Source organism: Liolophura sinensis, chromosome 8, assembly GCF_032854445.1.
Source record: "Liolophura sinensis isolate JHLJ2023 chromosome 8, CUHK_Ljap_v2, whole genome shotgun sequence".
NCBI lineage: Eukaryota > Metazoa > Mollusca > Polyplacophora > Chitonida > Chitonidae > Liolophura > Liolophura sinensis.
In genome coordinates this window covers 34,897,827-34,924,313 of record NC_088302.1, presented here as the reverse complement: position 1 = coordinate 34,924,313, position 26,487 = coordinate 34,897,827, and the positions used below count along the sequence as shown (strand labels likewise).

At 38.4% G+C, this 26,487-nt stretch overlaps 1 protein-coding gene across 2 annotated transcripts in view; it reads right to left on the bottom strand.

The window, feature by feature from the left end:
- The window catches only part of LOC135472292 (transcription initiation factor TFIID subunit 1-like), a 34,807-nt gene extending 13,705 nt beyond the window's left edge, over positions 1 to 21,102 (bottom strand). Inside the window, exons 1-28 of one of the 2 annotated variants that reach the window (XM_064751735.1) lie at positions 20,903 to 21,102; positions 20,387 to 20,518; positions 19,020 to 19,244; positions 18,382 to 18,490; positions 17,738 to 17,878; positions 16,428 to 16,711; positions 15,261 to 15,617; positions 14,492 to 14,671; positions 13,438 to 13,681; positions 12,609 to 12,668; positions 11,918 to 12,021; positions 11,396 to 11,518; positions 10,631 to 10,699; positions 10,157 to 10,273; positions 9,395 to 9,568; positions 8,534 to 8,707; positions 7,761 to 7,951; positions 7,036 to 7,150; positions 6,308 to 6,449; positions 5,859 to 5,989; positions 5,500 to 5,580; positions 4,965 to 5,231; positions 4,237 to 4,315; positions 3,537 to 3,633; positions 2,968 to 3,091; positions 1,480 to 1,623; positions 772 to 908; positions 305 to 364 (exon numbers count right to left, since the gene is read on the bottom strand). In XM_064751735.1, the coding sequence (XP_064607805.1) occupies positions 305 to 364; positions 772 to 908; positions 1,480 to 1,623; positions 2,968 to 3,091; positions 3,537 to 3,633; positions 4,237 to 4,315; positions 4,965 to 5,231; positions 5,500 to 5,580; positions 5,859 to 5,989; positions 6,308 to 6,449; positions 7,036 to 7,150; positions 7,761 to 7,951; positions 8,534 to 8,707; positions 9,395 to 9,568; positions 10,157 to 10,273; positions 10,631 to 10,699; positions 11,396 to 11,518; positions 11,918 to 12,021; positions 12,609 to 12,668; positions 13,438 to 13,681; positions 14,492 to 14,671; positions 15,261 to 15,617; positions 16,428 to 16,711; positions 17,738 to 17,878; positions 18,382 to 18,490; positions 19,020 to 19,136 (3,821 nt within the window). In that variant the 5' untranslated portion in view covers positions 19,137 to 19,244; positions 20,387 to 20,518; positions 20,903 to 21,102. Of the gene's footprint in view, positions 1 to 304; positions 365 to 771; positions 909 to 1,479; positions 1,624 to 2,967; positions 3,092 to 3,536; positions 3,634 to 4,236; positions 4,316 to 4,964; positions 5,232 to 5,499; positions 5,581 to 5,858; positions 5,990 to 6,307; positions 6,450 to 7,035; positions 7,151 to 7,760; positions 7,952 to 8,533; positions 8,708 to 9,394; positions 9,569 to 10,156; positions 10,274 to 10,630; positions 10,700 to 11,395; positions 11,519 to 11,917; positions 12,022 to 12,608; positions 12,669 to 13,437; positions 13,682 to 14,491; positions 14,672 to 15,260; positions 15,618 to 16,427; positions 16,712 to 17,737; positions 17,879 to 18,381; positions 18,491 to 19,019; positions 19,245 to 20,386; positions 20,519 to 20,902 lie in introns of those variants that run through there. The other variant, XM_064751734.1, reaches the window with a different exon arrangement.
- Between the last annotated feature and the right edge of the window lie 5,385 nt (positions 21,103 to 26,487).

Genomic DNA, 26,487 nt, shown 5'->3' with positions numbered 1-26,487 from the left:
ACTGGTTACACAAAGGTTTACTTAATAGTGCAGGATGTATAGTTTTCCTGTCACACTTTCCTTTCTGTTTGGATGGAGGGGAAAAAGAACAATACCACAAAGCAGTTACAATTTAACGTCAACAGTATGCATACCACACATGATTGTATGCATTTTCATACTTCTCACATTTATTCTAACATCTTAACTTCTCTTCAATAAACAGCTTAACTGTATGACTGTAGTGTGTTCACAGACACTCTCGGCTAAAGCCTCTACGAAAGGTAAGAAAGGCTTAGATAATTAATAGATCTACAAAAATCACCTCCTCCTTTCTCTCTTCATCTCTTCCTTTTGCTGCTCATCCAGAGTAGCAAACTGTTTTCTGAAATAACAACAACAATTTAGGAAGTCAGATACTGTAGTACACAGAATAACTGGAAGTGTCTATCGGTAAAAATAACTGTAAAATTATAGTTATTATGATGATAATAAGAATAATAATAATTGCAGAACTACAAGAGTTTATGGACAGAACTGACTTTCACAAGCTACATATTTCACGAGAACCATATGATGCTTAAAGTTTCCAAACTTTCTGAACCTGTGACAAGTGCCAAGCAAAACTGTTCTGGTCACTATGACATATTTTAAACTGAATAGAAATTAAGCTGAGTAGCAGACAATGTCAAAAGTAGAATGTTTTTATATTCAAAAGAACGCAGGAACTACAGCAGAGTGAATGCCTGAACTTCCATCAAGTGAAACATGTGTGCACTGCCAAAGACTCACATAAAGTTAGGGTCCTTTGTCTGCCTGATTCTCACATAGGTGTCAATGATAACAGGCTTCCTCACAATCTCCACCCTTGTGTACACTTTTCCACTCTCGTTCATGAATGTTCGAGTGATCTTCAAAATCTTGCCACCCTGAAAAGGAACATGGTTAACTTTCATATTCATACTAAAACAGGCCACAATACTTACATCACAGTCTTTCCCATAATCTTACTGATGGTCACATTTACTTTGTCTTGTCCTACAGATTATTCAACCAAGACTTTCTGCCTGATCTTTACACTAGCTCACAAGTAGGCTATTCAAAACACTGGTCATAAATCTGGCAAAAAGTTACCTATGCTGAATTTAATTGCAATTTTATAAGTGACTATATAATTGATCCTGTAAATTTCTCCTGGAGTTAATATCGAAGGCTGAACCAAAAAATCCTGCCAATCTCTGCTCACAAACAGATCTATAATAACAGTTATTCTTTGACTTTGGTTCACAAATAGAACTAGAGTGATTCTTCAACCTTTTCGCATGTTTGCAAGATGTCTATTTAAGCATGTCCTGAGGGCATTAACTTGTGTACACTGGTAAAATGATACTTTTTGTATGTAGCTTTGTCTTCAAAATCAAACAAAAAAGTACATAAATTGCACTGAAAGTTGCTCTTTCAAATATGAAAATGTTGAGGGATTAAGGTAGTTATTCTTACCGTTCCCCCGAGAGCCAGTGCGTCGTCATCCTTAACAGGGATTCCCCCTTTGCCTCCTTTTTTGTCTTTGTCTTTACCCGTATCTTCTCCCATCAACATCTTCTGTAGTTCTCTTCTCTCAGCTTCTTCCTTCTCTAAACTCAACTACATCAACAACAACAACACATGTTATAATACACGCTGGCACAACAACACAAGAACATGAATGTGATTGTTGATTACAACTAAATATACACATCCAACATCACTTATAAATTGCAACATAACAAACCCAGAGTTCCTGAATGACTGCATCCAAAGAAAGGGCACCTTGGAAACAATTTCTTCATCTTTTATAATATAATAGCTTGAGATATGAACTTTACGTGAACTTGAAGTCAGCCACTAAATCTGAATTAATTAATAAAGTAATATTCCAGAAATGTTCTAAAAATATTTTTAAAATTCTACACCACTTATCGACAAAATAAATAGCAAAGAATCATCAGCACCTAGCCATTCATTTGGTGACACCATTTTGCCATGTTATAGCTATCTAGAGTGAAGTTACAAAACCTGGGAGCTCTCCTGTACCATCATTATTAAACAGTGCGGTAATGACAAAAATACAAACAAAAACGCCTGATAAAGCAACCAGACTTTCAGCTCTGTTCTGTTTTCAAAGGGTCAATGTTTCTATTAGTTTGGCGCTCGGTCAGGACGATCTTTGTTGGCACAACGGCCATCTTTTAGCAGTCCTGCTCTTCGTCTGTAACCTGCATGGGTGTAAGTATTAGGCCTAGCTGGCTGTACTGACATCATGCAGATTTTGGGAAGATATTTCATAAAAAAGCTGACTTTACCAAGGAAAAATAAGGCAACATCACAGTATTTTTCTTCAAGCAATGACTCTCTCAAGGAGGTTTTCTTGCCAACTCACTGCGACAAGTTACTGCAGTCTCCTGCCCAACACGTAGGCACTGTGACATGGGCAGACATTTTCACTTCCCTGCTCATAAATGTGTGATGCAAGTGCATCACTTCAACACTTAAACTAACCACAATTCCGATTCATTGCATCAACATCAGTCTATCTCCTATAAGAAACCACACTGACAATCGAAAGCTAATAGGTTTTTTGAAGTGATAGCCAATTATCAGGTGACGCTCAATGCTGAACTTCATCTTCTTGGCTTTCAAAACTTTATAGAATTTTTGACATATTTTTTTGTGATAACTGTGTCCTATATCCCTTTTTCTATGTATATATAGTGGCAGACTTTCTGTTCACTTAAACATAAAGCGTAGGAACAGCATGGCAATGCATGCAAAATGCAATGCGAGAATATACCACGGACACTGGCAAAATCCAAATTTATTACTGTTCTTTCGCCAAATGTTCATCAAACATCACTAAATTTGAATTACATGTATACACATTCAAATGATAATTTTGCATGAATGAACATTTTAAAAGCCTCTAACTGACCATAACCAGTTGTCCTTTACCTGTGAACTTGTCTTCTTGTTTGCCAGCATGTTTTCTATGTTTTTGCCCATCTCTTCAAACTCAGAATCCTCACCAGAACTCGAATCCTCATCCGTAGAGAGGACTTCATTAGAGGACAGCACTCTGTCAAAACCCGTCACAATGTCCATGTTACATATAATCACATATATGAAATTCGAAAGGTATACACACACCATTTTGTTCATGTCGCAATATTTAGGCAATACTCATTTATTCCGGCTGAACAATGCAAACCGGAACAGCTAGATGCAATGAGTAATCATAAAGACACTCAAACATGCATGAAAGTGCACTTAAAAGAAAAAATATTTGTTGTTTTTTTAATTCTTTTTAGATAATTTCAACCTACTATCTAATATACATGTATACAGAATGATCTTCATACCTCAACTAGTATAAGTTGAACAGCTTTTAATTTCTTAAAATTCTGAAACAGAAGTCTGAAAACTGTTTTAATAGACTGATGATATGTAGTCAGTTTACCGTTCAGTCACCGCGCTGTAACAAATACAAAGGTGGCAGAGCCAATTATCTCTGTAACACTCACTTGTTCTGAAGGTCGAATATCCTCTGACACTCTTCCTTGTATCTCTCCTGATGTTCTGCTACAGAGAAGCGATTCCCTCGGGCAAACTTGCTCATTCCTGTAAAAAAATAATGGATACAGTAGTTTGTTCCTTCGTCTGCAGAAAGTTTATTGATGCTTTCTCACATAATTTTTGATGCATCATCAGTGCATTGTGGAAGAGTCTACAATGCCCCATTGATATACATGTTAAGCTGTAGTCAAGAATATTGCACTTATAAAATAGCAGTCACTTCTATGGGTGAAGGAAAATGGAGTGATTGATTTGCAAAACACTACTGGTTTAACAAAAATGGTCGTCGGTGAACTTGCACTGTAAGACCTTTCAAAGGTGTCACGAAGGACCCACAGAAAATGACAGCAGGTGATACAGCTAGTACACACTTTGTGGCCAGTCTGTACGATTTATCTATTTACTTCATTGGGGTTTTATGCCTTACTGAAGAATTTTTCACTTATATGGCAGCCAACATTATGGTGGGTGGAAACTAGGCAAAGCCCTTGGGAAACCGTAGACCATCCACAGGATTCTAGCTGACCTTCCCACATACAACCAAAGTGGAAGTCAGCATGAACTGGCCTTGAATTGGGTCATTGTGCTGTGCTAGCACAGTAACCACTAGGCCATGAAGGCCCCTGTCAGTCTGTAGGAGAATCTTACCTTCCTGCCCAGCTTTAGCCTGTTCTGTGGACATAGTTCTGACCACATCAATCACTTCCCACCTGGACAACTTCTTGATCTGATAAATACAGTAAACATTCATGTTATGACAAACACTTAGAAAGACTTGGGAAGTTTTAAGTTAACTTATCATCTGTTTTTAAACACTTTATTTCACCTAAAGTATGGAATGTGACAATTCACTTTCTGAACCACATATAGAACCGTAAACAATAATTCTGATGCCAGCACTTGGTTATTCTGGTAAAAAAATTAATCAAACTTCACAAAACACTCTTAAGTGATCCGATATACTGGAAGAATCAATCAGAATCATGCAATATGTACGACTTTAAAATTTTAACCTTTAGGTGAAATACAGTATTTCAACAGAATGTAAGCGATGAAACAAAACTGCAGGAATCATTGGAAGTCACTTCAAACTGTAATGAGATAACTTTATAATGGTCGGGTTTACAGAACTCATACGTGCACAGAGCAATGTATTTACAACCATACCATGGTGATGTGTGACACTTTTCAATTACCTTTTTTTTTATGAGACACCACTCTGTGGAAGACAAATATTAATTACATTACAAGTTTATGAGAAAAGTTACACAATTACTGACTCCATCATACCAAATTTCTATGGGTTGAACAATGATATCAAAACCAAAGTGTTCCAATAGGTTTCAAACATGGAAATTAATTTGAAATCTATTCACCTCAGACTCTGGCACACCAAATTTCTTGAGGAAACCTCTAGCATCTCTGAGGTTAAGCCTGCGGAGATCGGCATCTGTTCCCGTCACGGTTCTCTTCACAGGGGTGTCTTTGTTGTCCTCCTTAGGCTGGGGTTTGTTGGGCACCTTGACATAGGAGAAGCCCTCCCCACACCCTGTGGGATCAGCCACACCTGTCAGAGACAGCAGGCACTTCCCCTTCATGGCAGAGATATAAGCTCGTGTTGTATTCCACGGAGCTGTCCGCACCTACAGCAAGGGAATACGGTTTTAAATATATAAAGCTGTATGGTGAATAAAAAGACACCATAAAAAATATTTTTAAAATATCCACAAGATTCAGGTCAGACAAGTGTGCCACTTTGATAAATTAGCGAGGTAATACGAAACACTGCAATCAGGCTGTGATGGTCTCACAGGATGTCTGTTGGTTATAATTAAACATATCACAGTCATTCTGTAAAATAATATATACTCAGGTAATTCACATAAATCAGCCAAACAACCTGCTCCCCACCTCATCATCTATCTTCATCTGTGTCTCTTCTTCATTGTCATCCTCTGGAGCAAATAATGACTTCTCCCCATACCCAGCATCCTGAAAAGACAGTCATTCAGTAAGGATCATGGGACGCACATATTTTTAATACCACAGTTGCATAAACAATGACTCCAAAATGGTGTTATAACTTCCTGCAAAATAAGGTAAATATTTATCAAAATTTCTTTTTTAGATATATTTATCATATTATTTCAGCTTTAAAACTTCCCGGATTTATAATTTAACGCTCTGTGTATCATTTATCATGAGCTTTCGCCATACAACCATCATGCTGCAGTAGCAGCTCCTACTTTCGACACACTTTTGTGCCATACCTTCAGCCTCTGCTCTGCAGCCAGCATACTATAGTAGGCACAACACTGTTCAGGGGAGACCATCGCCCTCATCTCCTCCTCGGTGGGCAATCTGAAGTCTGGCTTCAGCACCCACCAGTTAGAGTCCATACCTGTAAAAACCAGTCTCAGTAACAACAACTGTGGTCAGAAAATCTTCTTAAAAAGCTCTGGAGTTCATCTTGAACAAGAGGAAACAATTCTTATCCAGAGATTAAAACTTGTTTCAAATGGAAAGTCTATTTCTGGGACTTTCTGATACACTATATCCTCTGACAGCATTTCAACATCCTTAAATAGTAGGCGAATGATAAAAACTGTATATGTTCATACATGTAGGTGTTCATAGAAAACCAGAATTTTTTCAAGATTTCAAAAAACTACCTGATTATGTTATTTCAAAAGAAAAATATGTAAAACTTTTTATTCACCAGTTCTCTTGAAGTCAGCACACAGCTTCAGCCTCTTTCTAATACTGCTTTCTGAATGGGACGGAAATGCCTTCTTAATATCATCCATCTTTATACGCCGTGGATTATCTTTACTTTTCCAAAACAACCTATAGATGAATACCTGAAGAAAATTGTTTAAATATTTCAGCACTTAAAGATACTATATCAGTGATTTTAAGCAAAAATTTGTTCAGCACAAATCTAATCACACTTTCAATGTTATTATATAACACTTCGAATAATTACTTGTCACAAAACATCAGCCTCAGCTGGGCACATGTTACCTTTCAAAACTGGTCGAACTGTAACTTTTTCAAACTTTAAAATCACTTTAAATTCTTTTTTCTACTGTAAATACAGTAGTACAGGTATTATGGACCTACTTTTGGTAAATACAAAAACTTTAATTTGATTAGCGACGATGGATTCTTAGCCCAAAATCTCCAATACAAACTCTTTAATGATGGGTATTTTGTTCAAAATTAATGTAACTGACTCAGAAATGTGTACTGATGAAAAATAAAACCACGCAAATCATCATCGGCCACATAGAAAAGACAGTCATGAGCCATTAACTACCAGAGCTTCAAACTCGCTATGAACCCTGCAATTATCAGATAATATTCCTAACAAAAGAAAGGCATATTCTCTGGTGAGTCCACAAACATCTGCCTGTTAACAATGAAATGGCGTATTTGTTACAATACCTGAAGAAAATCCCTAATGAAGTTGTTGGCCCTCTTTGAGTTTGGTCCTGGGACCTCATATAATGGACACAGCTGACCCACAGTGAAGATATTATTAACTTCTCTAATGAAGAAGCTGGGGTAAAAAAAAAAACGAAAAGATCAGGTAAATCGGACCCGTGGACCCAGAGAAAGAGTGACTGCCATAAACGTCTCTCTTTTTAAGAAGGGTTATAAATTTTAAACAAAAGTAAAAGAGTGCTTATTAAACATATAATGTCAAAAAAGCTGAAGTTCAACATGTAGAAAGGCCCGAAAAGAAGTTCTCCATAAGAGTAGTTTATCATGCCCTATTAGATGCTCACGTAGGTGAGATGTTTGACAGGTCTGTCTTTTAGCTTACATTTCAATACCTCTCTAAGTTGTTGGCAGTCGTTCCAGAGATCAGCGTATTAGAGACTATGACCCACAGCAACTTAATACTACAACCTCAACATACTACATAGATGTATCTGCATTTCAGATCAAAGTGCATGAGTAACAAACCCATAATAACAATGATACTAATGTCTGCATAAATGTACACCTTAATAACTGATGGGCTCATTCTGGGTTCTTAACAAAACTGAATGAAGCTCAAACCATGACAGATAGATCAGAGTGATAAATTTTCATACATGACACATTACAAAAGGGACAAACATTACTTTTGTTTAAGCATACACATAATAGAGTAGCTGCCTTACTGCTGTCTGGTGCGAATGATGAGGAAGTCTGTTGACGGGAGATCATGTTCAAAGATCGGGGCTCTAAACATGTGATTTTCAAAAGCCTGGATGCATTGCCCCGGGTACAGATTCCCCAGGAAAGGCGACGTGTGCGCATATGCTAACTCCCCATAGTTAAACTGTGGAGGGTTGTTATCCTTGCCAGGTTTCTACAAAACAATAATAAAGTTTGAGTCAATACAGAACTTGGTTGAATAAATAGTAAGTGCAATGTCTAAACAAGAGTAATGTTTAGATGTGAAATCCCATAAAAAAGTATATTAGGACTCTTGATAATTGAAGGGACCATGTGATCAAATGACCGACGGACATACCATGCAAACTTGGTAATTTTTGCCAGGTCTAACATGTAAGAACGCTATAGGCCCAACAGGTAAAGTTTCCAATCTATAACTCACTAATTAAAACATCCCTATTTAGTCCCAAAATACTTTTCTCCACTTCAATTTTAATCAGTCAATTACATTAGTAGAAAGGCAAATAGCATGAAGAAGAGGAATCTTGAAATACTTGAATCAAATTGTATGAACGGAAGTAACCCAGCAAACAAAGCAGTCAATGTCTTACCCTCTTGTAACAGTTTCCCAATTAACTCTGAAATTATTTCACCTTTCCACTCCAACTTTGCTCACACATATACAAACCTATGTGAGTTGAAATACAAATTGCAAGAAGAAGAGAAACCTTGAAAATGACTGAATCAGGTCATAAGAACGGAAGTAATGTCTTACCCTCTTGTAATAGTTTTTAACCTTTGTTGCCATGCCAACCTGCATCATGATTGGCGGATATTCCTCCGAGTATTCAGCCAGGATCAGCTCACCGTCCATGGCTGTTAGGTCCTGTGGAGTTCTCATAAAGAACATGTCCCCTCCCCCGTACGCCTGACGCTCCTGTTCTCGCATCTGATCAAAAAGGATACAGGATGATGTACTGGGGACAGACAACTTCAAAGTCACATCAGGCTAAACTAAACTGGAGATTACAATAATACTTTTACTATTACAGCACATACAAACAACTGTTGTAACTTAGGTTCAGACAAAAGCAAACAAATAAGAGGGAGAGTTGTTTTTTTCTGAAGGAAAACATGGACAATTTTTTATTTATTTGATTTATTTATTTGACTGCAGTTTTACACTGTAATCAAGAATATTTCACTTATACAAAAGTGGACAGCATTACGTGGGGTTTGACCATCTGAAGGTTGCTGGCCATCCTTCCCATGTTTTGGTCGGAGAGGAAGGCAGCATGAGCTGGACTTGAACTCATAATGTCTGCATTGGTGAGATGTCCTGGGTAACTGTGCTGCAGAACACTTGCCAGTAGGTCCCCAAAGCCACTTTTAATGCAAATGCATTTTCTCGTAATCTATTCACTACATGACATTCCCTGGGGCATAATGCCCAATGGCAATGCTAATTATTAAAAAAAGATTTGCAAAGCTTTGTGAAAGGAGGCCCTGGGCATTATTAAACAGAATCAGAAAAAAAATTACATTTTTCAGTCATGTAGTTCATATGTAATAATCATCATTAGAAAACTGTTTGAAAGTTTAAGACTTTATGTCACGTAATCATAGAATAAGACACCTTGGCCTTTCTCTTGATCTGTTTGAGCAGGGGCAGAGCTGGGTGGGGTCCTGCCTGAGACAAGGCCCCATGCGAGTACTTCTTCAGCGGTGCCCTGTGGAAGTTCCTCAGCTTCATGGGTCCCATGTGGGTGGGGAAGAACGGCTGACGAAGCTCAAGACTTGGGGTGGAGTGCTGGGAAATGTAAGCCAAGAGTGTAAAGAAACGTACGGGAAGGTTTGACAAACCCTATGATAAAACATAATTAAAGATTTTGCACACGGTTGTGCTATATACTCATCATGAATGCACAGATTTGGAAAACAAAAATTGTGCATTAGTCTTGGCAAATACCAGGATTTACAAATTTGTTATGAGCAATTAAAACAGTATTGTAACATAATATTTCTGAAGTGCTGTTCTACAGATATCGGTACTTAGTTATTTATTTATTTATTTGATTGGTGTTTTCCGCCGTACTCAAGAATATTTCACTTATATGACGGCAACCAGCATTATGGTGGGAGGAAACTGGGCAGAGCCCGGAAGAAACCCATGACCATCCGCAGGTTGTTGGCAGACCTTCTCATGTACGGGTGGAGTGGAAGCCAACATAAGCTGGACTTGAACTCACAGCGATTGTATTGGTGAAAGGCTCCTAGGTCCATACACCGTGCTAGCGCGCTAACCAACTGAGTCACAGAGGCCACTCCCCAGACACTGGTAGAGTATCCTGACAGATATATCACTGTTCACTCCTTCCTACTGTGTCTACCATCTTACCTGCAGACTACCCCCTATGTTGGTCCTCAGTGCTGTGTCTGTGGTTAGTTTGGGGTTGTAATACTCATCATTGGACAGATTGAAGGGGTCCTTACTCTGTACTGAGGAAGTGTCATCCTGATTACAAGAAAACATTTAGTGTCATATCGCATTGTTATTTCAGCAATAATAGCTTCCATTAATTAGCCTTCATTGACCATCAGGCTAATTTTTAGAAGTTAAAGCGAAATCTTTAGGTGCATTCAACTTGAAATCTGTAGTAAATTCCCCCGTTTTCTATGCTATTACACTTCTACAAATTTATTATTTAAATTCATTATATATTCTATATTCATTAATATAAATACCTGTGCATGTAGAAGAGAAAATTGATGTTTCAAACTAAGAATATTAATATGAAATGTACAAATCATAATTTCCAGCTGTAATGAGATACTACACATGTAATAAAGACATTGAAATACATGTGCTCACATCTTCTTTTTCTTCATCTTCTTTCAGGATACCAGCCTTCCCCAACAGGATCTTAGACTTCTTCACTTCCTGGTGAAATTAAGGTAAATAAACATAAAATTTTCACGCTCAAGAATTTTTCTGTGCAACAAACAGCACTGGGGAAGCATGGTGGTGTTGCCCTTGTACAGGATGCTATTTTTCTTCAGGATTATGTGGTGCATTTTTGAATTGTGCATGACCACACATCACTTATTATTCTTTGAAGAAATCACTTCTGGTCCCGTAGAAAAAAAACTATAAAAGTTAAAATTATGGGGCCTGAATCAAATTGCATGTAGCCAGTGATCTGGCCTTTCCTATGACCAAATTTTGTTTTTCCTACAAATTTCTTAGTCAAGCTAACCTTCACTTGTACGGTTAAAGCCTATTTCCTCAATGCCACTTCAATATAGTCATGTATTTTACCTTGGCCCTCGTTTCAATGACTCCAACACACATTGAAATGAACTGCACTTTGCAATATACAACTGACCTAATTCCGATATTCAATTTTGACAAACTGAAAGAGACATCATCAAAACTGGAAGTCAATGAATCTCCTTTGCACATGATAATAGACAGGGGAGTGAATCCAAGGAAACAGAATTGATTGAACTGTAGTTGGAGTCACATAGTCCGGAAATGCCAGTTTGACCTCCAGCATCATTGTAAGAAACGTAACAACTACTGCGCATAACAATACACATGTATTAGTAATTTCACTGGGTGGTTTCAACCACTGACCTTTTCCTTCTTGGCAGGTTCTGGTTGTTGTTTGGGATCCCGGTCTTCAGGGATCTCCAAGATGATGTTCTCATCATTAGGATCCAGGGTAAGAACCTTTGGGGACGGGATCCTGTCCATATTCTATGACAGATCAAACATAAATTTAAATTATGAGCACGTCTAAATGGAATCCAGGATGACATTTTCATCATTTTAGTCATGTCTGGAACCTCTGGCTACAGAATGCTGTCAGCACCCTATACAAAAGCCACCTGAAATTTCTACTACTCATACTGCTGAAATTATTAGCTAGCTCTGAGACTGGTTAGCGAAGTTCGGCTTGCTGTCATTGTAACAGGTGCATCTGTGTTAAATATTACATTATGGTCTTTATTATTCATGAATAACTACAGTACAGATCTGTATTTCTGAAAGCTAAGGTGGGAAGTATGAAACAGATGTCAGATCTAATTATTAGTAGATTGTAGCAAAAGTAACAAAGACCATAAGTCATACTGCAAACTTCAAAAGCCTACAAACCTCTGCATCCCAGATGATATCATCTTCCCAGTTGCCATAGACCAAGGCTTCATTCTCAATGGGAAAGATAGAATACCACACACCATCCTTCAGATCAGAGCTCTCTGTCAACATGAAAACTTATGGTTGATTTCAAATACTGTCATTGTTCAACATTTTCACATGCTGACAAGACACTGACTGATAAAATTATACTTTTTGTGAATCCCTGAAATTGGGTAACCCAACACATGTAGTTTCATCTCCAAAATCAACTGAAAAGGTTCACAAAACTCAGTGAAAGTTGGTCTTTCACATACGAAAAGGTTGAGGAATTAGAGTAATTATTTATAGACACATCTGTATGTAGCTGATTCACATGGATAAAGTACTATTTACACATGATACTAGCATTTTGCACATCGGGTCACATTTAATTTACAATTATAATAATAGCACCACAGATAGCGTAAAACAGATTACCTCAAAATCAATTCCCCAAAGGCTGTTTGAATACCCAATGTTCAAGTAAAAACTGATGAATACAAATATATATGATAAGACAATCACAGGAGAATATGTGATTAATTACTTGTATGTATTACCCTAATGACAGTTGTACTCACTGAAAGTGTTTAAGGTGAGAAATGAAAAGTTCAGCTATACAGGTACAAAATCAGGTATAGCATTCCTGTTATGACACTTATATTACCTTTCAAGAACCCTCCATGTTTCATTGTAGATCGTGTACCTAAGCCACTCTGTGCTCTGGCTGGAAAATCAACAACAGATCATGAATTTTACAGGTTCAATAAATGCTGTAAATATCTTTAAATCCCTAGATTGATCATAAAACATTCCAAATTGCTTTAAAACTATGGTTGGGAATAAGCTGGATAGCTGTCTCCAGTGTGCATTATCGGGACTTCATCACTTTGGAACAAACAAATCTATGTGACCCTGTTAAAGCTTTATCACCTTTGGCAATTACACACAGTTCAGCAAAATTTGTGCATTTTAATCCTCATGTTCTCACTGTACATGTGTTCTAGGGCAGTTTCAAGTCGAAAATTTGGAAAAATACTTTCTAAGAAATTGGACTGGAGTTGAATTCTGGGATGTCGTGGAAGACTGTAATGTTGTACCATAGGCATAAAATGATCACGTGCTTTTGTTTGTCCCATCTATGACAGGATAGGCACATGCCCACAGAAGCACTACTCCAAACAGCTGTCTGGCCTATTAGAACTTATCCTTAATCAGTTTCCAGCTTAATCTCACAACCACTATGTTCTGATATTATTTTGACTATGTCATAATGTAATTTCAAATGGTATTCGTAATCAACTCATGCTTGCTCTACCTGACAAAATATTACATGAGACAATAAGAATACCTGATACTTGTGGATGCCATCATTTTATCAGACAAGAGAGTCCATCATGCGAACAAGTCTGAATAGAAACCTGTGTGGTGGATGTGGTTATTACTGGTGTTGTGATTGGTCAGTTCCTGTCAGCAGCTACAGGACTGAGACCTACCATGTTGAATGAACTGTGTGGCAGTCCTGAAGTTTGTGCTGGGGATCCATCCAGCAGCCACAGCCCTCAGCTTCTGAGATTGTAGCACTTTCTGTTTGGCGTCTTCAGAGTTCCAGATGATGTCATCTTCCCACTGAACCTGAGTGACCATCTGAAATGCTTCATCTGGAAAGTCAATCTTCGTGTCTGGATTTTCCTCTTCTGATTCCGGTTCAGCTTTCACTTCAGTCTCATCTGTTCTTTCCTGTGAAAATAATGAAAAACGTGAAGGAAAGAAGAATCCATAAATTCCCAACTAATACCTGTCTTTAACTATCAAACAAAATTCCCTACTAATACCAGCCTTTAACTATCAAACACAGATTTATTGCTTTATGCACTTTTTTCCCCACAACACAGAACCAAATACCAAAAGTAAGCCAACTTGGCAAACAACTTAAATTTTAGTAATGTGTGATAATAACAAATCACAACGGCAACACTCTTTCCACTAATGATGTCGAGCACGCACGCATCAAAAAAAAATCTCTTGAAAGAAAAGCCATTTTAACAAAATTCCTTTTTTTTTATAGAATTCAGGTTGCATCACAAACACATACACTGCAGCAAACTGATCAGAGCCATAGAAACCCACTGCAAAGTACTGTTCAAACTTTCTGATATCAGGTACTTCTGAGTAAGTCATAGCTCACTCAATCATAGTGGTCAAGAGAGAAATAAATTTTGATTAGTAAGCCAGTGACTGATGAAATCTCATTATCAGTTATGAGATTAGGGCAGATATTCAACACTGTAGCTACTTTACTACATTACACTACTGAACACCCTGGTTCACAGCATAATACACATAAATATAGAAGGCAAGCGTTATCAACAAACTGTTTTTTCCCCAAATACATGTACGTCCATGTCATAGCAGCATAACATATATGTAAGAGATTCATCTATCCAAAAGACAAAAACCAATTCATTTTGTTTAAACTTTGAGGAACATTTAAAAATTTAAACTTACAAGAAACATGTCACATATTAATCCAAAACCATTATAGCTTACAGATTTCAGCTTAAAGCCATAGTCAAATCCTTCGCCTGTCTCATCCACTCCAAGCATGTCATACCACAACTGGGCGGGGCCATATCGCCATGGCGCCACCCTCATTTTCTGGTCGTTATCTCCACTAGGGGTTTGATTATCACTTGCAGTTGTCTTCTCCACAGACTCTAACATTGTTAACTGAAGAAAAAAAATCAACATCATATAACAAAATTCCAACAACTTTATTTTCGCATTATTTTAAGCCTTCACATACACTCAAGGAGAGAAATGGTGAATGATTATGGCTTTAACTCACACTGCTAATACCAGACCATATGCAGCAATTCTGTATAAGAAGGGATGTCAAGCAACTGATTCATCAAATAAAAATGACCTGATGTACACTTTTAAAGCCTGAATAAGAAAAACAACTAATCTGATGAATACAGTGTAGAGTTTTACAACATTTAAACAGTCTGAAGGGAGTAAAGTACTGTACTCAAGTGTTCAAACAAGATACAATCTGCACAAAGGACATTGAGCAAGAGAAATAACATGAGCTGTACATTTTTGGTGGATATATCTGCCATTCTTAATTCGCAAACCTCATAAATCAGGCACACATACCATCTCCCACACCCCCACCCCCCAACTGACATTACACTCCAATTTGAGCAAACACTCCTGTGGTAATCCAAATACCAAAAACAACTTCTGAACACGTACTGCATCATGAGGAAATCTTCCACTGGTAAGTGCCCCACTACCCCGACTTCTGACCACCTACCTCATCATCAGGCATACATTCCTCTGGTAAAGCCTCCCTGCCCATGTTCAGTTTCAGCACCACCTCCTCCTCTTCTTCCATCTCGTCGTCAGCTTCCTCCCCCTCCCTCACCTCCATCTTAATAGGGGTGCTGGTCATCCCCATACCCTCTTCAGATACAGTCCCACTGGAGTTCACCCCTTCCCCACCTTTCTGCTCCATACTTTCATCTTTAGGAGTTTTCTCATCCTCCTTCACTATTTTCTCTTCTTTCACACCATCTTTAGTCGCCTCCTCTTCTGGACTTTTCTTTCGTTTTCGTCGTCTATACAGGTGAGGTACGTGAACTGGTTTAAACAGCCGAGAGAACCGTAGCACCTACATATACACAATATATTTCAGTAACAGAAGGACAGATGCATCTGGTGATGACAGCACTCCACACCTGAGCCTGGTCATTTATAACAGTTTAGTACAATAGGAAGTTCCCTCTATATGTATTCACCATGACAAAAGCTTTTTCATTCGCACAGATTCAGTTTAACAACAAATCCATGGCCCTTTAGTAAGTGATAAAACAGATAAAAGTGATGTATAGCAAGAATGTGAATGTGCGCTTCTGCATTTATTTGGCCTACAATAATCCTTTAAATCAACTGGATCCACTGGTAAGTTTCTCGTAATATACAGGTAGTGTAATACAGAAAACCAAAGCTTCATTTCACTTTTTGGAGCTATACTACTTGTGTGTAGTTTCTTTCATAAAACAAGCAACATAAATGACAAGATACTGTAAATCTTTAAACTTTTAGGACATATATTGGCAATACATTTCTTTCTCGTTTTCTATAGAAAGCAAACATACATACATTTTGTTAATTTGATGAACATACCACGTGATAAAAGAAATACTCTGTAGTCCTGTTATAATTACATGTATTCTGACCAAAAAAAAGCCCATAAGATGTCCCAAAAATTAGACGCATTACAGTATTCAATTCAATAACTTAGGACAATCAGACACTCAATCCCATTTTCTTTGCTGCCTAATTTTGTACATCAATCTCTCACAAGATGTGAATACATATAGCACAAGAACTTTATTTATAAAATGTTACATGACTATGAAGATGCTGACCTCTGGAATAGTTTGCAATCATTCTTTTTATCAACAGACTAATTTCTCACCTGGCCTGGTTTGAACTCCGGGAACAAGGATGTGACATCCACTTTCCTCAGCTCTGGGGGTAACATTGCCGCCAGAGGGGTGTTGAGGTTCTGGGCCTCAGCGTTACCAGTCAGTACGGCCTCCCTAGCCTGTGCTTCTGTCTGGAGGGCTCCCTCAGTTTTCACAACATCCCCCCCAGCCCCAATGTGCCCAGGCCCGGTGGACCGGGGCGGCAGCCATGAGGGTGGCGGCATGAGTTTGGTGTCAGCCTGGGGTTCCTGGTCATAATCCTCATCATCATCATCTGATACACATAAACAACACATAGGGTTTCATTCACTGTGAGCTTTAAATAAGACACCCTAATTCCTCAACATTTTCGCATAGGAAAGAGCCACTTTCAATGTAATTTATGCACATTTATAATTTTACTTTGGAGACAAACCTACATTGGTTGGATTGGCCAATTTAAGGGCTTCACAATAAGTACGACTTCAGCAGTCTACAAAGAATAATGCCTTCAGAATATGCTTGAATAAAAACCTTGCAAATATGCGAAATGGTTGAAGAATTACAGTAAAAAGAAAACAATCACTACAACTATGTACATATTATTTCTTACCGTGTGCACTGAACAGTGATGTTCATATTTTTTTATCTATTTTTTATGCTGTTGCTGAACATCATACTCCCAAAAATTTTACACTTATATGATGGCGATCAGTTCTATAGGTGGAGAAAAGTGTCACATCCTAAACACATATCGCAAGCCTGACAATCTCAATCAACTTAGTTATATGAGTACTCAGTGGCAGAGTGGGATTGCTGAAGGGCCAGAATGTTCAGGAAATCAAATGGGTTTGTCTCACACATCCCAAACAAGAAACACCTGACTTGAGCCATTGCATGGAATACTGAATATTATTTGTTTACTTACTTAATTGGAGTTTTACGCACTACTCAAGAACGTTTCTTTATAAGATGACAATCAGCTTTGCGCTGGGAGGAACTAAGCACAGCTTATGGGAAACCCACGACCATCTGTAGGTTGCTGGAAGACCTTCCCACGTGTGACAGGAGGGGAAGCCTGCATGAGATGCACTTGACCTTACAGCGACTACTTTGGTGAGAGGTTTCTGAGTCAATGTGATGCGCTAGCACACTAAACACTAGGCCATGGAGGCCACAGCTGAAAATTAGAGCAGTAGGACGGGCCAAAAAAAAGACATCAACTCACCACATCTCTCAGCCTACGCACAGCTCCGACATACATAGACTGAACAACACTCATGTTTAAACAGCTGTTTGAGTTGAACAAATATCAACTCACCATGTCTGGGCAGACTAACAGTGGACATGAAATCTCGTATTTTCCTGTCCTCTGTGTCATCCTCCACTGTCTCTGTGATATCAGAGTAGTCCACCGCTGTTTCGGACTTGCTCCCATAGTCAAACGAGAGCATAGATTTGTCTGCATTATCAAGAGAAAATACACAAATGAATGACGACAATTCACTGACTTGAGTATTTGATCGAGGTGTAATCCTGTGCTCATCACTATTTAACTTGCATTACCTAAAATTTCGCCCCAAAAATCCATTTATGTCATAAAATACAACCTTAGGTGCTGAAACTTATATTTTACCAACCTACCTCCCAAACAAACCTCAAACCTTTTAAGATGAATAGAACTCTCACAATCAAAAATAAAACCGATAATCCACCTTATAATTTTGTCCAATCTTGATGTTTTACGATTTTCATGTTTTTCAAGGCGTTGTGATCGTGTATATTTGTCTTCAACAGCAAAAACTTGCTGGGATGCAGTTCGCATTTCACAAATTATATAATTTTCAAATTTTAGTTTTATTTTCATACCCTCTGATGACATTGAAGAAAAAAAATAATTATTTCGCCTTTGAAATAACAATTTAAATTGCTGTGGCCTTATGCAATAAACTATATTTGGATTACCATCGGCAAAGCTTCCTTGGTCATCATCAGAGCCTCGGTCTTCTGTAATCTCCTTAACCATGGAACCAATACCCAGTGTTGTCAGACCCCCCAGATGACGCTTAGATTCCTACAACAACGACAACTCCTGTCAGTTCACACAATATTCATTACTGTATGTAACCACAAGCAAATTTAAAGGAAACTTAAGCAGGCCACCAGCATGTAAACAAAATCAAACACGTTATGTTTCTTAAAACTTAAACATTAAAGCAGCAGCAAGTGATCTATTAATAATAAGATAATCACCTACATGGAATTTCTCACTGACTAGTCAACCTGATGTACTAAGATGGCTATTAAAAAATCATGTGAAATTTTATGTGCGTAACAGTGAATTACATATAAACTTCACACAATTTATTCCCCAAATAATAACTCTTTTTTACAGCAGATGGTACAGAGGGATGACTTGTTACAGAAAATTCCATGTAACTATTTGTCATTCAATGTAATAATTTCTTCTTTCCTTTAGAATATTTCAAAGATCTTTTTTCTACCTGTTACATTTTCTCTACAGATGCCTCAAAACACATTGGTCTACTAATCAAATATATTTGTCTATAATGTAATGAATAAACAGGTCATTATCTAATCACCTCATCCAAGAAGTCCTCTTCCAGCTCTCCCTTCTCATCAATGTTTCCAAACAGAAAGCCTGTGAGAGAGGCCTCAGTGGAGGGGTGATCCCCCTCATGTTCATCCTCGCTGTCCATTCTGATTGGCTAAGGCTTGTCCCAAGTGCTCTGATCTATCCAATTATCAGTCAGGGGGGTACAACAGGGATGGTACCATGCTATAGTCCATGATACTATATAGACAACCTGTTCAGAAAAAACAATAAGCTTTATCAGAGCTGTTTCATTATAGATAAGAGAAGAATGGAATCAGTATGGGTGATGAACAAAACTGATCGGTCCTTAGGCTTCTTAGCTCAATTTTATCATTTAGAATTAAGAATATACATGCACTGAACATTTAATGACAGCAAGGTATTGAGTCAAAATTTTAGCTGTTGTGGATTTTCTTACTGGAGTTTCCAAGCCTAATGCATTTGAGTAGTGACAGCTTCAAGCATCCATTCAGCACAGAAGAACTGCCGAATGCTGTGCTCGGTAATTTCACTTCCGGTTAATGGAAATATTGGACTTGACTCTTAGAGTTATTAAAAAACGACATGGAGTAACTACAACGGACATTGCTGAATGATTCAGGTCTATATTAATAATGTATGCTAATTTCTGTACCAAGTCAAATCCCATCCATTTTTTTATAATCAATGCACAGGCTTGTCTGGTTTGGCTTATGGTTTTAACATGGTTTTGGTTATAAATTGACAATAGGAATCAGGCCTTGACAGCCGTCCAATAAAATAATAAAATGATTTATTAGGTAAATGAATACAATATGTTTCAAGCCAATGTTCTTTTAGACGCAGAATCTGACACCAACTTAGACATTTTATTTTTATGCATCTTTTGAAACCGCTACGTTATTCGTGGTGTTATGCTGTGAAAGGTTACACTGCCCGCTTACAGCTGACAAATAGCAGTGGATCGCTTAAATTGGTGAAACTACATTTTGCCTTGTTGCACAAACTGTGTTCCTTTACTTCTTAGATGTTGTGGGTAAGCAATATGTAGTTTTGGGTTGAGTGGCTGGATTCGAGTAGGCCTACTTGTGGGCTTTACTTTCGCCCACTTAGCAAGTAAAAGAGATGTGACTGACCATCTTGAAATTACCTAAAATTTCTAGTAACAAAAATCTAGGGCAAAAATCAATACCATATTTAATCATTAAATGGTGGTTATATGTACTTAACAACTCGCCCTAAAGATGCTCTTAGTGGGATTGAAAGGACTAGTAATCTTTTGGCAAAATGCTGATCCTGCTAGATGACACCTTCACCTCGATATCATTTTAAAGCCACTACAGAGATTCAGAAGTCACACATCCTTATATTTACATTTCTTGGAGTAGTGCCAGAGTTCTGCCACCTTGCTCCTCGGACACTTTTAGAGTGTCTCCTGTATAAGTACAGACCTCCACAAATATGCGCTACAATTTCAGCGGCCTCACCTCGAAGATCATCATCCCACTACAAAACGAAAGCAAACCGTAATTGCGACTGCGTCCACTCTTAGAGCAATGGCAGGTGACTTTTGTAACATTTGGCTCAGTTCAATATTTCACAAAATAGAACTAGTCTGTGAACCCAAGTGGAGTAGTTATGGGTTTGTAGTTCACATATGTTGGTGAAATATTGCAGTAGTCATAAGTTTCAAAATGAACTATGCTGATGTGGCAGAATCATAGCTTCTTTGGAAAGTCTCCACACAAAGGATGTGACATTATTTACACACGCCACAGCCATGATAATGGACAGATTTCATTTTAATGTGTGGCGATGTTCGAGACAAGCAGGCTGCTAATGAAAAAGGTGAGACCACCAAAACTGGTAGAGGTAGCTAATCAAACCTACCTGTTCTACCGCACTGCATCTGAGGCCAGGGGCCTAAGCTCCACCTGTACCCGACCACATGATCTTTTTCTTTGTTGTTGCTGGTTAGGTAACACCTTTCAGCAAGGTAAACAATCTCCAACCCATTACTCATTATAGTTTATTTCTCTCAAAAAACATTGCTAGTATCATTCAAACAGAATTATCTTGTGTAAAATGCCGCAACAACAGCATCAATCTGATCTGATTTTTTTTATAACATACAGGCCCGATCACTGTAAAAAAAAGTAATTTTCTATACTCTAAGACACTTTCTCAGAAAGTTACTTACTTCGAAAAGGCTTTTTTTTGTAGTTAGATCCAACATAGAGGTACTCGCGTTCTGTGAGAAGCAAAACATTTTTTTCTCAATGGGGCTAAATACAGCGGCATGTTTCCACAAGGCGAAGTGAAAGTGAAGTGAAGTGTTAGTTACGTGGTAAATGCACTATTCTACCATGTGCAGACTATTCGTTCTTAATTTTCACCAAGTTTTTTTGTCACAAATGTACATCCTAGTAGACGTCTGTACTTTCACAGGAAGCACTCTATAATTGGTGGAGGCACGCGGTGGCAGGACTCTGTTACTACTCAAAAAATAAGTAAATATAAGGATGAATGACTGCACTGTAATGACTACAAAACCATATCAGAGAAACAGTGTTGGTTAAGCAGAACTAGCAAATATCTACCATGAGAACTGGACCACTGTTGAACATGCACGCAACGTGACAGCCAATCACCGTTGCACAGCAGCTAGAAAGCTATGCATTGGGTCACCTGTGGATGCAGAATGCGTTTGTGTATCTTGCACGCCCATTCAAACCCCTGTTACACCCAGGTGATGCTTACTTCTGTCAAAAACACTGCCAGTTCATCTCAAAACATTACCGACGACCGCCATATCAAACATTGGTTTCACAGTGCCACCTGGTGGGAGTTTTGCACTCCATCACGAAGTTGTCGTTCTTGACAGGGTTGACTTCACATGTTGATCCGTGATTCACACAGGTCTGTCTAGACAGGTGTCTATCTTGACCAACCGAGTGACTTGCACTTGCAAAACACAAACATTTCCATCAAGCACAAAAAATTTCTCAGTCCAAAAACTTTTATGTAGCTATTTCGTCTCTTACTCTATTTTACTCTACCTTTGCTCCTATATTAGATCTATGAATAAAGCGGACACCGTACCGAGCCGATACTGCCTGGCATGGTAGTGCATCGTCAGCTAATGAGCCACATAAGTGCGGCGTGCCTACAGATTATTATGGTAATTGCTCTAAAATCATCAAAAAATATTATTTTGCGAATATTGATAGCTAACTTGATGTGTAATTAACCACTCATGGTGAAAGAGGAACGTGCGAACATTCGTCAGCTACATGGTAGCCTTATATTCACAATTTTCCACAGGAGAAAACGGATAAATTAAGTTTATTTGATTGGTGTTCTATGCCAAATATTTTCCTTATATGACGGCGGCCAGCATTATGGTGGAAGGAAACTGGGCAGAGCCCAGAGGAAACCCATGGCCATTCGCAGGTCGCTAGCAGACAGATAACTTAAGTGTTTACTCCATGTGAAACACCCTGCACCATTTTTTTTTTTATTCAGATTAGTTTGATTTCTTTCGGAATTAGTCTTCAGAGGTGCAAAAATACTTAGGTTTTAATGCGCCGGTGTACAGACGTGAACTTGAAAGGCCAACAAACGTGATCCGATTGTGCGTTTGACAAAAAGCAAATGTGATGAACACTCAAATTTTCAAATGAAGTGTGCGACTTGTAGTCTACGTGTGGTGGAGTGTGGTGAATGTTGCTTACTGTAAACAATTCTGATACCGGTACAAACAGGCCTATATTCGAACATTTTTCTCCATAACTCTGACTTGTGTTTTATTGCTTGCTGCAGACCTACCATTGTCAACAATTAAGCCTATATGTACACTCGGCTTAGTCCTAAAATATTTTCCTTGTAAAAATTAAATCCTTTCTTTGTTTGCTTGCTTTTTAATACACTTGTTTGGTGTCTCATTTGATGACAACAGATATGATGTCCCATGCATTGGTCGAGTTACTTAATTTTGTATCTTCTGTACTTAGCTTATTCCTTTCAAGACAAGATTGACCTTCAGTGCAATCCCCATTTTTGAAAACCTGACGTTGCACGGAGGATTGGCTGTACTCCCTGGTGCTGTGTATATAATGTTCAATTCTGGGTTATATCCCGAGCTGCAACAAGACCATCCAACATGAAGAGAAAAAATTAAACAATTTTACTAAAAACACAACATAAAGATAACATTTCACATAGTACCAGTTGTCAGTAAAATGAGATTTAAAAGAAAACAAAAACAAACAAAAAAAAACCATTCATTTATGCACGGCTGGGTATACAGTGGCTGCCGACGTTTAAACAAATGACTAGTATCAAGTCCGACAGTCGGTCAACTTCTGTGCCCTTAAAGGCCCACCTTACCACTTTACAGGATCAACGTACACGGCGCACTTCAGGGGGAGATAACTCCCATACTCTGGTGAACAAAGGGAGACAACCGTTCTTTATTCGCTAATACTGCGATACCCATGTACTATGTATTGCATGAACAGTGCTTGTGTGTAACATGGACGCTCCGACTTGGGCCAAATAGACTTTCCTAGAATTCTAAATATAAGAAGACTCGTAAAACAGGAGAAACGTATGTGCTAAATACCTACATTGATTGTTTTTCAAGCCTTTTGCTCTTTTTAAAGTCTGATAATACCTCAATGTTTTCAGCTCTCATTCTCAACTTCCCTCGCTCGAGTCGGCTGTACGAGTGTTTACCTGACCTGAACTGACCTGTTACCATCACCACACTTGTAATTATTCCACTGATTTGTGGGCGGCCATGATATAACATCTATTTACTATCTATGTTTATTGCTGTTTTTCTTCGGGCTCAGTTTGGCCTTGAATAAATCCTGTTGTCGTTTTAACTGAGAAAAAGTCTTGTGTGGGTTATTACATGGAAGTTATGGAAAACTGGCCAAGGAATATAACAGCAGGAGCTTACAGTACCGTACCTGGCTGGAGCAATGCCTTGAGATCACCAATCTCTCGGTAAAAAAACCATCGATATAAACGAAACTTTTCTGCCTCGGTGAAAATCATGCCGTAACTCACACGTTTAACGAGTGCAATTTTAGATCTCTACACCCTTTTCCCCCCACCGTATTTTTTTTTCAAATATGTGAAGATCAATCAAGTTACTTAATATACTATGACATTTCCAATATACGGAGTTTGCAATCGATAATGACGGAGCATAAATAGCGCGTTACTCAAACAAATGTAGACAGCAGCCTAATGACCTTTACTTAACGCATTAATGATACCACGTCTACAGGGGAAATGAGACAGACATCTAACCATCAACGAACACTTCAGCTCACTACACATTTACCCATTACGTTGCAACTACGGACTGTTACACAAGCTAGGGTGTAGGGCCTGTCATCAAGATTATGCCCGAAATTTTCAAATTCGGTCATGGAATTTAAAATCTTAAATGGGCTAATATCTGAGAATAAACCGTGTAATTTTGAGTAAAATTATTCCCAACTACGAAAGGTAGTTGCAATGTTCATAGTTCATAAACAAATTTTAACCGATTTCAAATGTTTTAATTAAATTCTTACTAAATTTTTAACTTTCTTTGTCCTGTAAAAGCTCAGTTTAATGTTGCTCCTATTATATATTAGTCTCTGAGCAAGAGGGTCTAAGAAGGGTGAGGAAGCATGTCTGTCGATAATTTGAGAAAAGGTACCACGACTGACTCATTTTGGCTGATTGTGAAAATTATATTGAAAAGTGTCTTGGAAGGTTTTTTCTTATGGAGTGAGTGAGTGATTGGGGTTTAATGCCGTAGGCCTACTTAACAATATTTCAGTCTTATAACGAAGGAGTCCTTGGAGTGCATGTACGTGTAATGTGCCTCTTTGCTGAAGGACGGATTTCCACAGTTCTTTTATCTGGTGCTGCTTCACTGAGACGACTTACCGAAGGCAAGTAACCGGCCCCGCCCGAGCCATTATACTGATATTGGGTCAATCAGTGGTTGCACTATCTCTTTAATGCTGAACGCCAAGCGAGAAATCTACAACTTCCTCTTTCAAGGTCTTAGGTGTGACCCGACCCAAGGTCGTTTTTCTTATGGAAAGTAGGGGGTCTTATACAGGTTTCAGCATCAAACTTTATATTTGCCTCCATAGATGCATTTTCTGGCGTCTGAAGTTTAGAGCAAATACAGTTTTTTTTCTCGTTATTTTGCGTACAGTGTAGTATAATGATATTTTTTAGAAACAATCGTAATTCATATCATATTCAAATCTGGATCTCCATTAGTCCTGCATGTCGGCACCTTCATTACGATATTATTTTGAAAGTCACTGGTGTATTGTAGTGACTTCAAAACTCTGGCTTAACTCTGGTCGACAAGTTCCATGCCTGTATACCTTTGATGAAATTTTCTGATAAACTTGTTAATAAACCCCAACATATCCAGTTAGCCAATCCAAATTACATCCTATACCTTTGAAGTTTGATTGTGCCTAGATTCGCCGACATTTGTCACACCCTCGATGTGCATGACTGTATTCGCTGTCTGCACTAACAATCAGGTCAGCTCAAATTAGCTAAGCTAATTAATCTACCTTGCCGGCCTTACCAATTGCCAGTAAGTACAAAGCCTGGTCTACTGATTAAATTCTGAAGGCATTAGAGACATGGACCCAAATCCGCTCGCGTCGCAAGCTTGGTTGATCAATTATTATACAGGATTGTACTAAGAAGCGACATGGTGACTAGCGTAACTGCCAGTACATTTCTAACCTGGGTACCGTAATAGGCAGGGAATTATGCAGAGAGACTGCTCGAATCACCAACCCACAGGCCTTAGTAGCCAGGCAAGGACCACCGGCCTGAAAATTATTTGTTACATTTGCTCCAGTCATGTGAGAGCATTGAACAATATTTGAGTATGCCTCTCTGACGGCCTACAGACCCAGTCTCACGCTTTATTGTGTTCATTTTCAAATAACTGTAATTTTCTACATGCATGACTGACTTATGCAACTTTTTATTTAACTGGTTATTTTCCCTCTCACAAGGTGGCAGTCCATTTTTTCGTCCTGCTTTTCTTTTGGAAGACGCTTGGCGTTCAGCATGAAGGGGATAGTACAACGACTGGTTGTCCCGTATCATTATAATGGCTTGGGAGGGGCACATTACTTACCTTTGATAAGGCGTCTCAGTGAAGCAGCACTAGATAAAAGAGCGATTGAAATCCGTCCTGCAAGAAGAAGGCACATTGCATGCACTCTAAGGATTCCTTTGTCATCATATGACTGAAAAATTGTTAAGTACCATGTTAAACCCCAAGCACTCACTCTCTTTTGGAAGAAGATTAAGTAAACCACTGCTCTTTACCAGGTACTTGACAAATCCCTTGACCTAAACCTGCAGTTAAGCCAGTCAAAGCTGGGCTCAACCACATAACCTTAAAGCTTTAGTCGTATAAAACA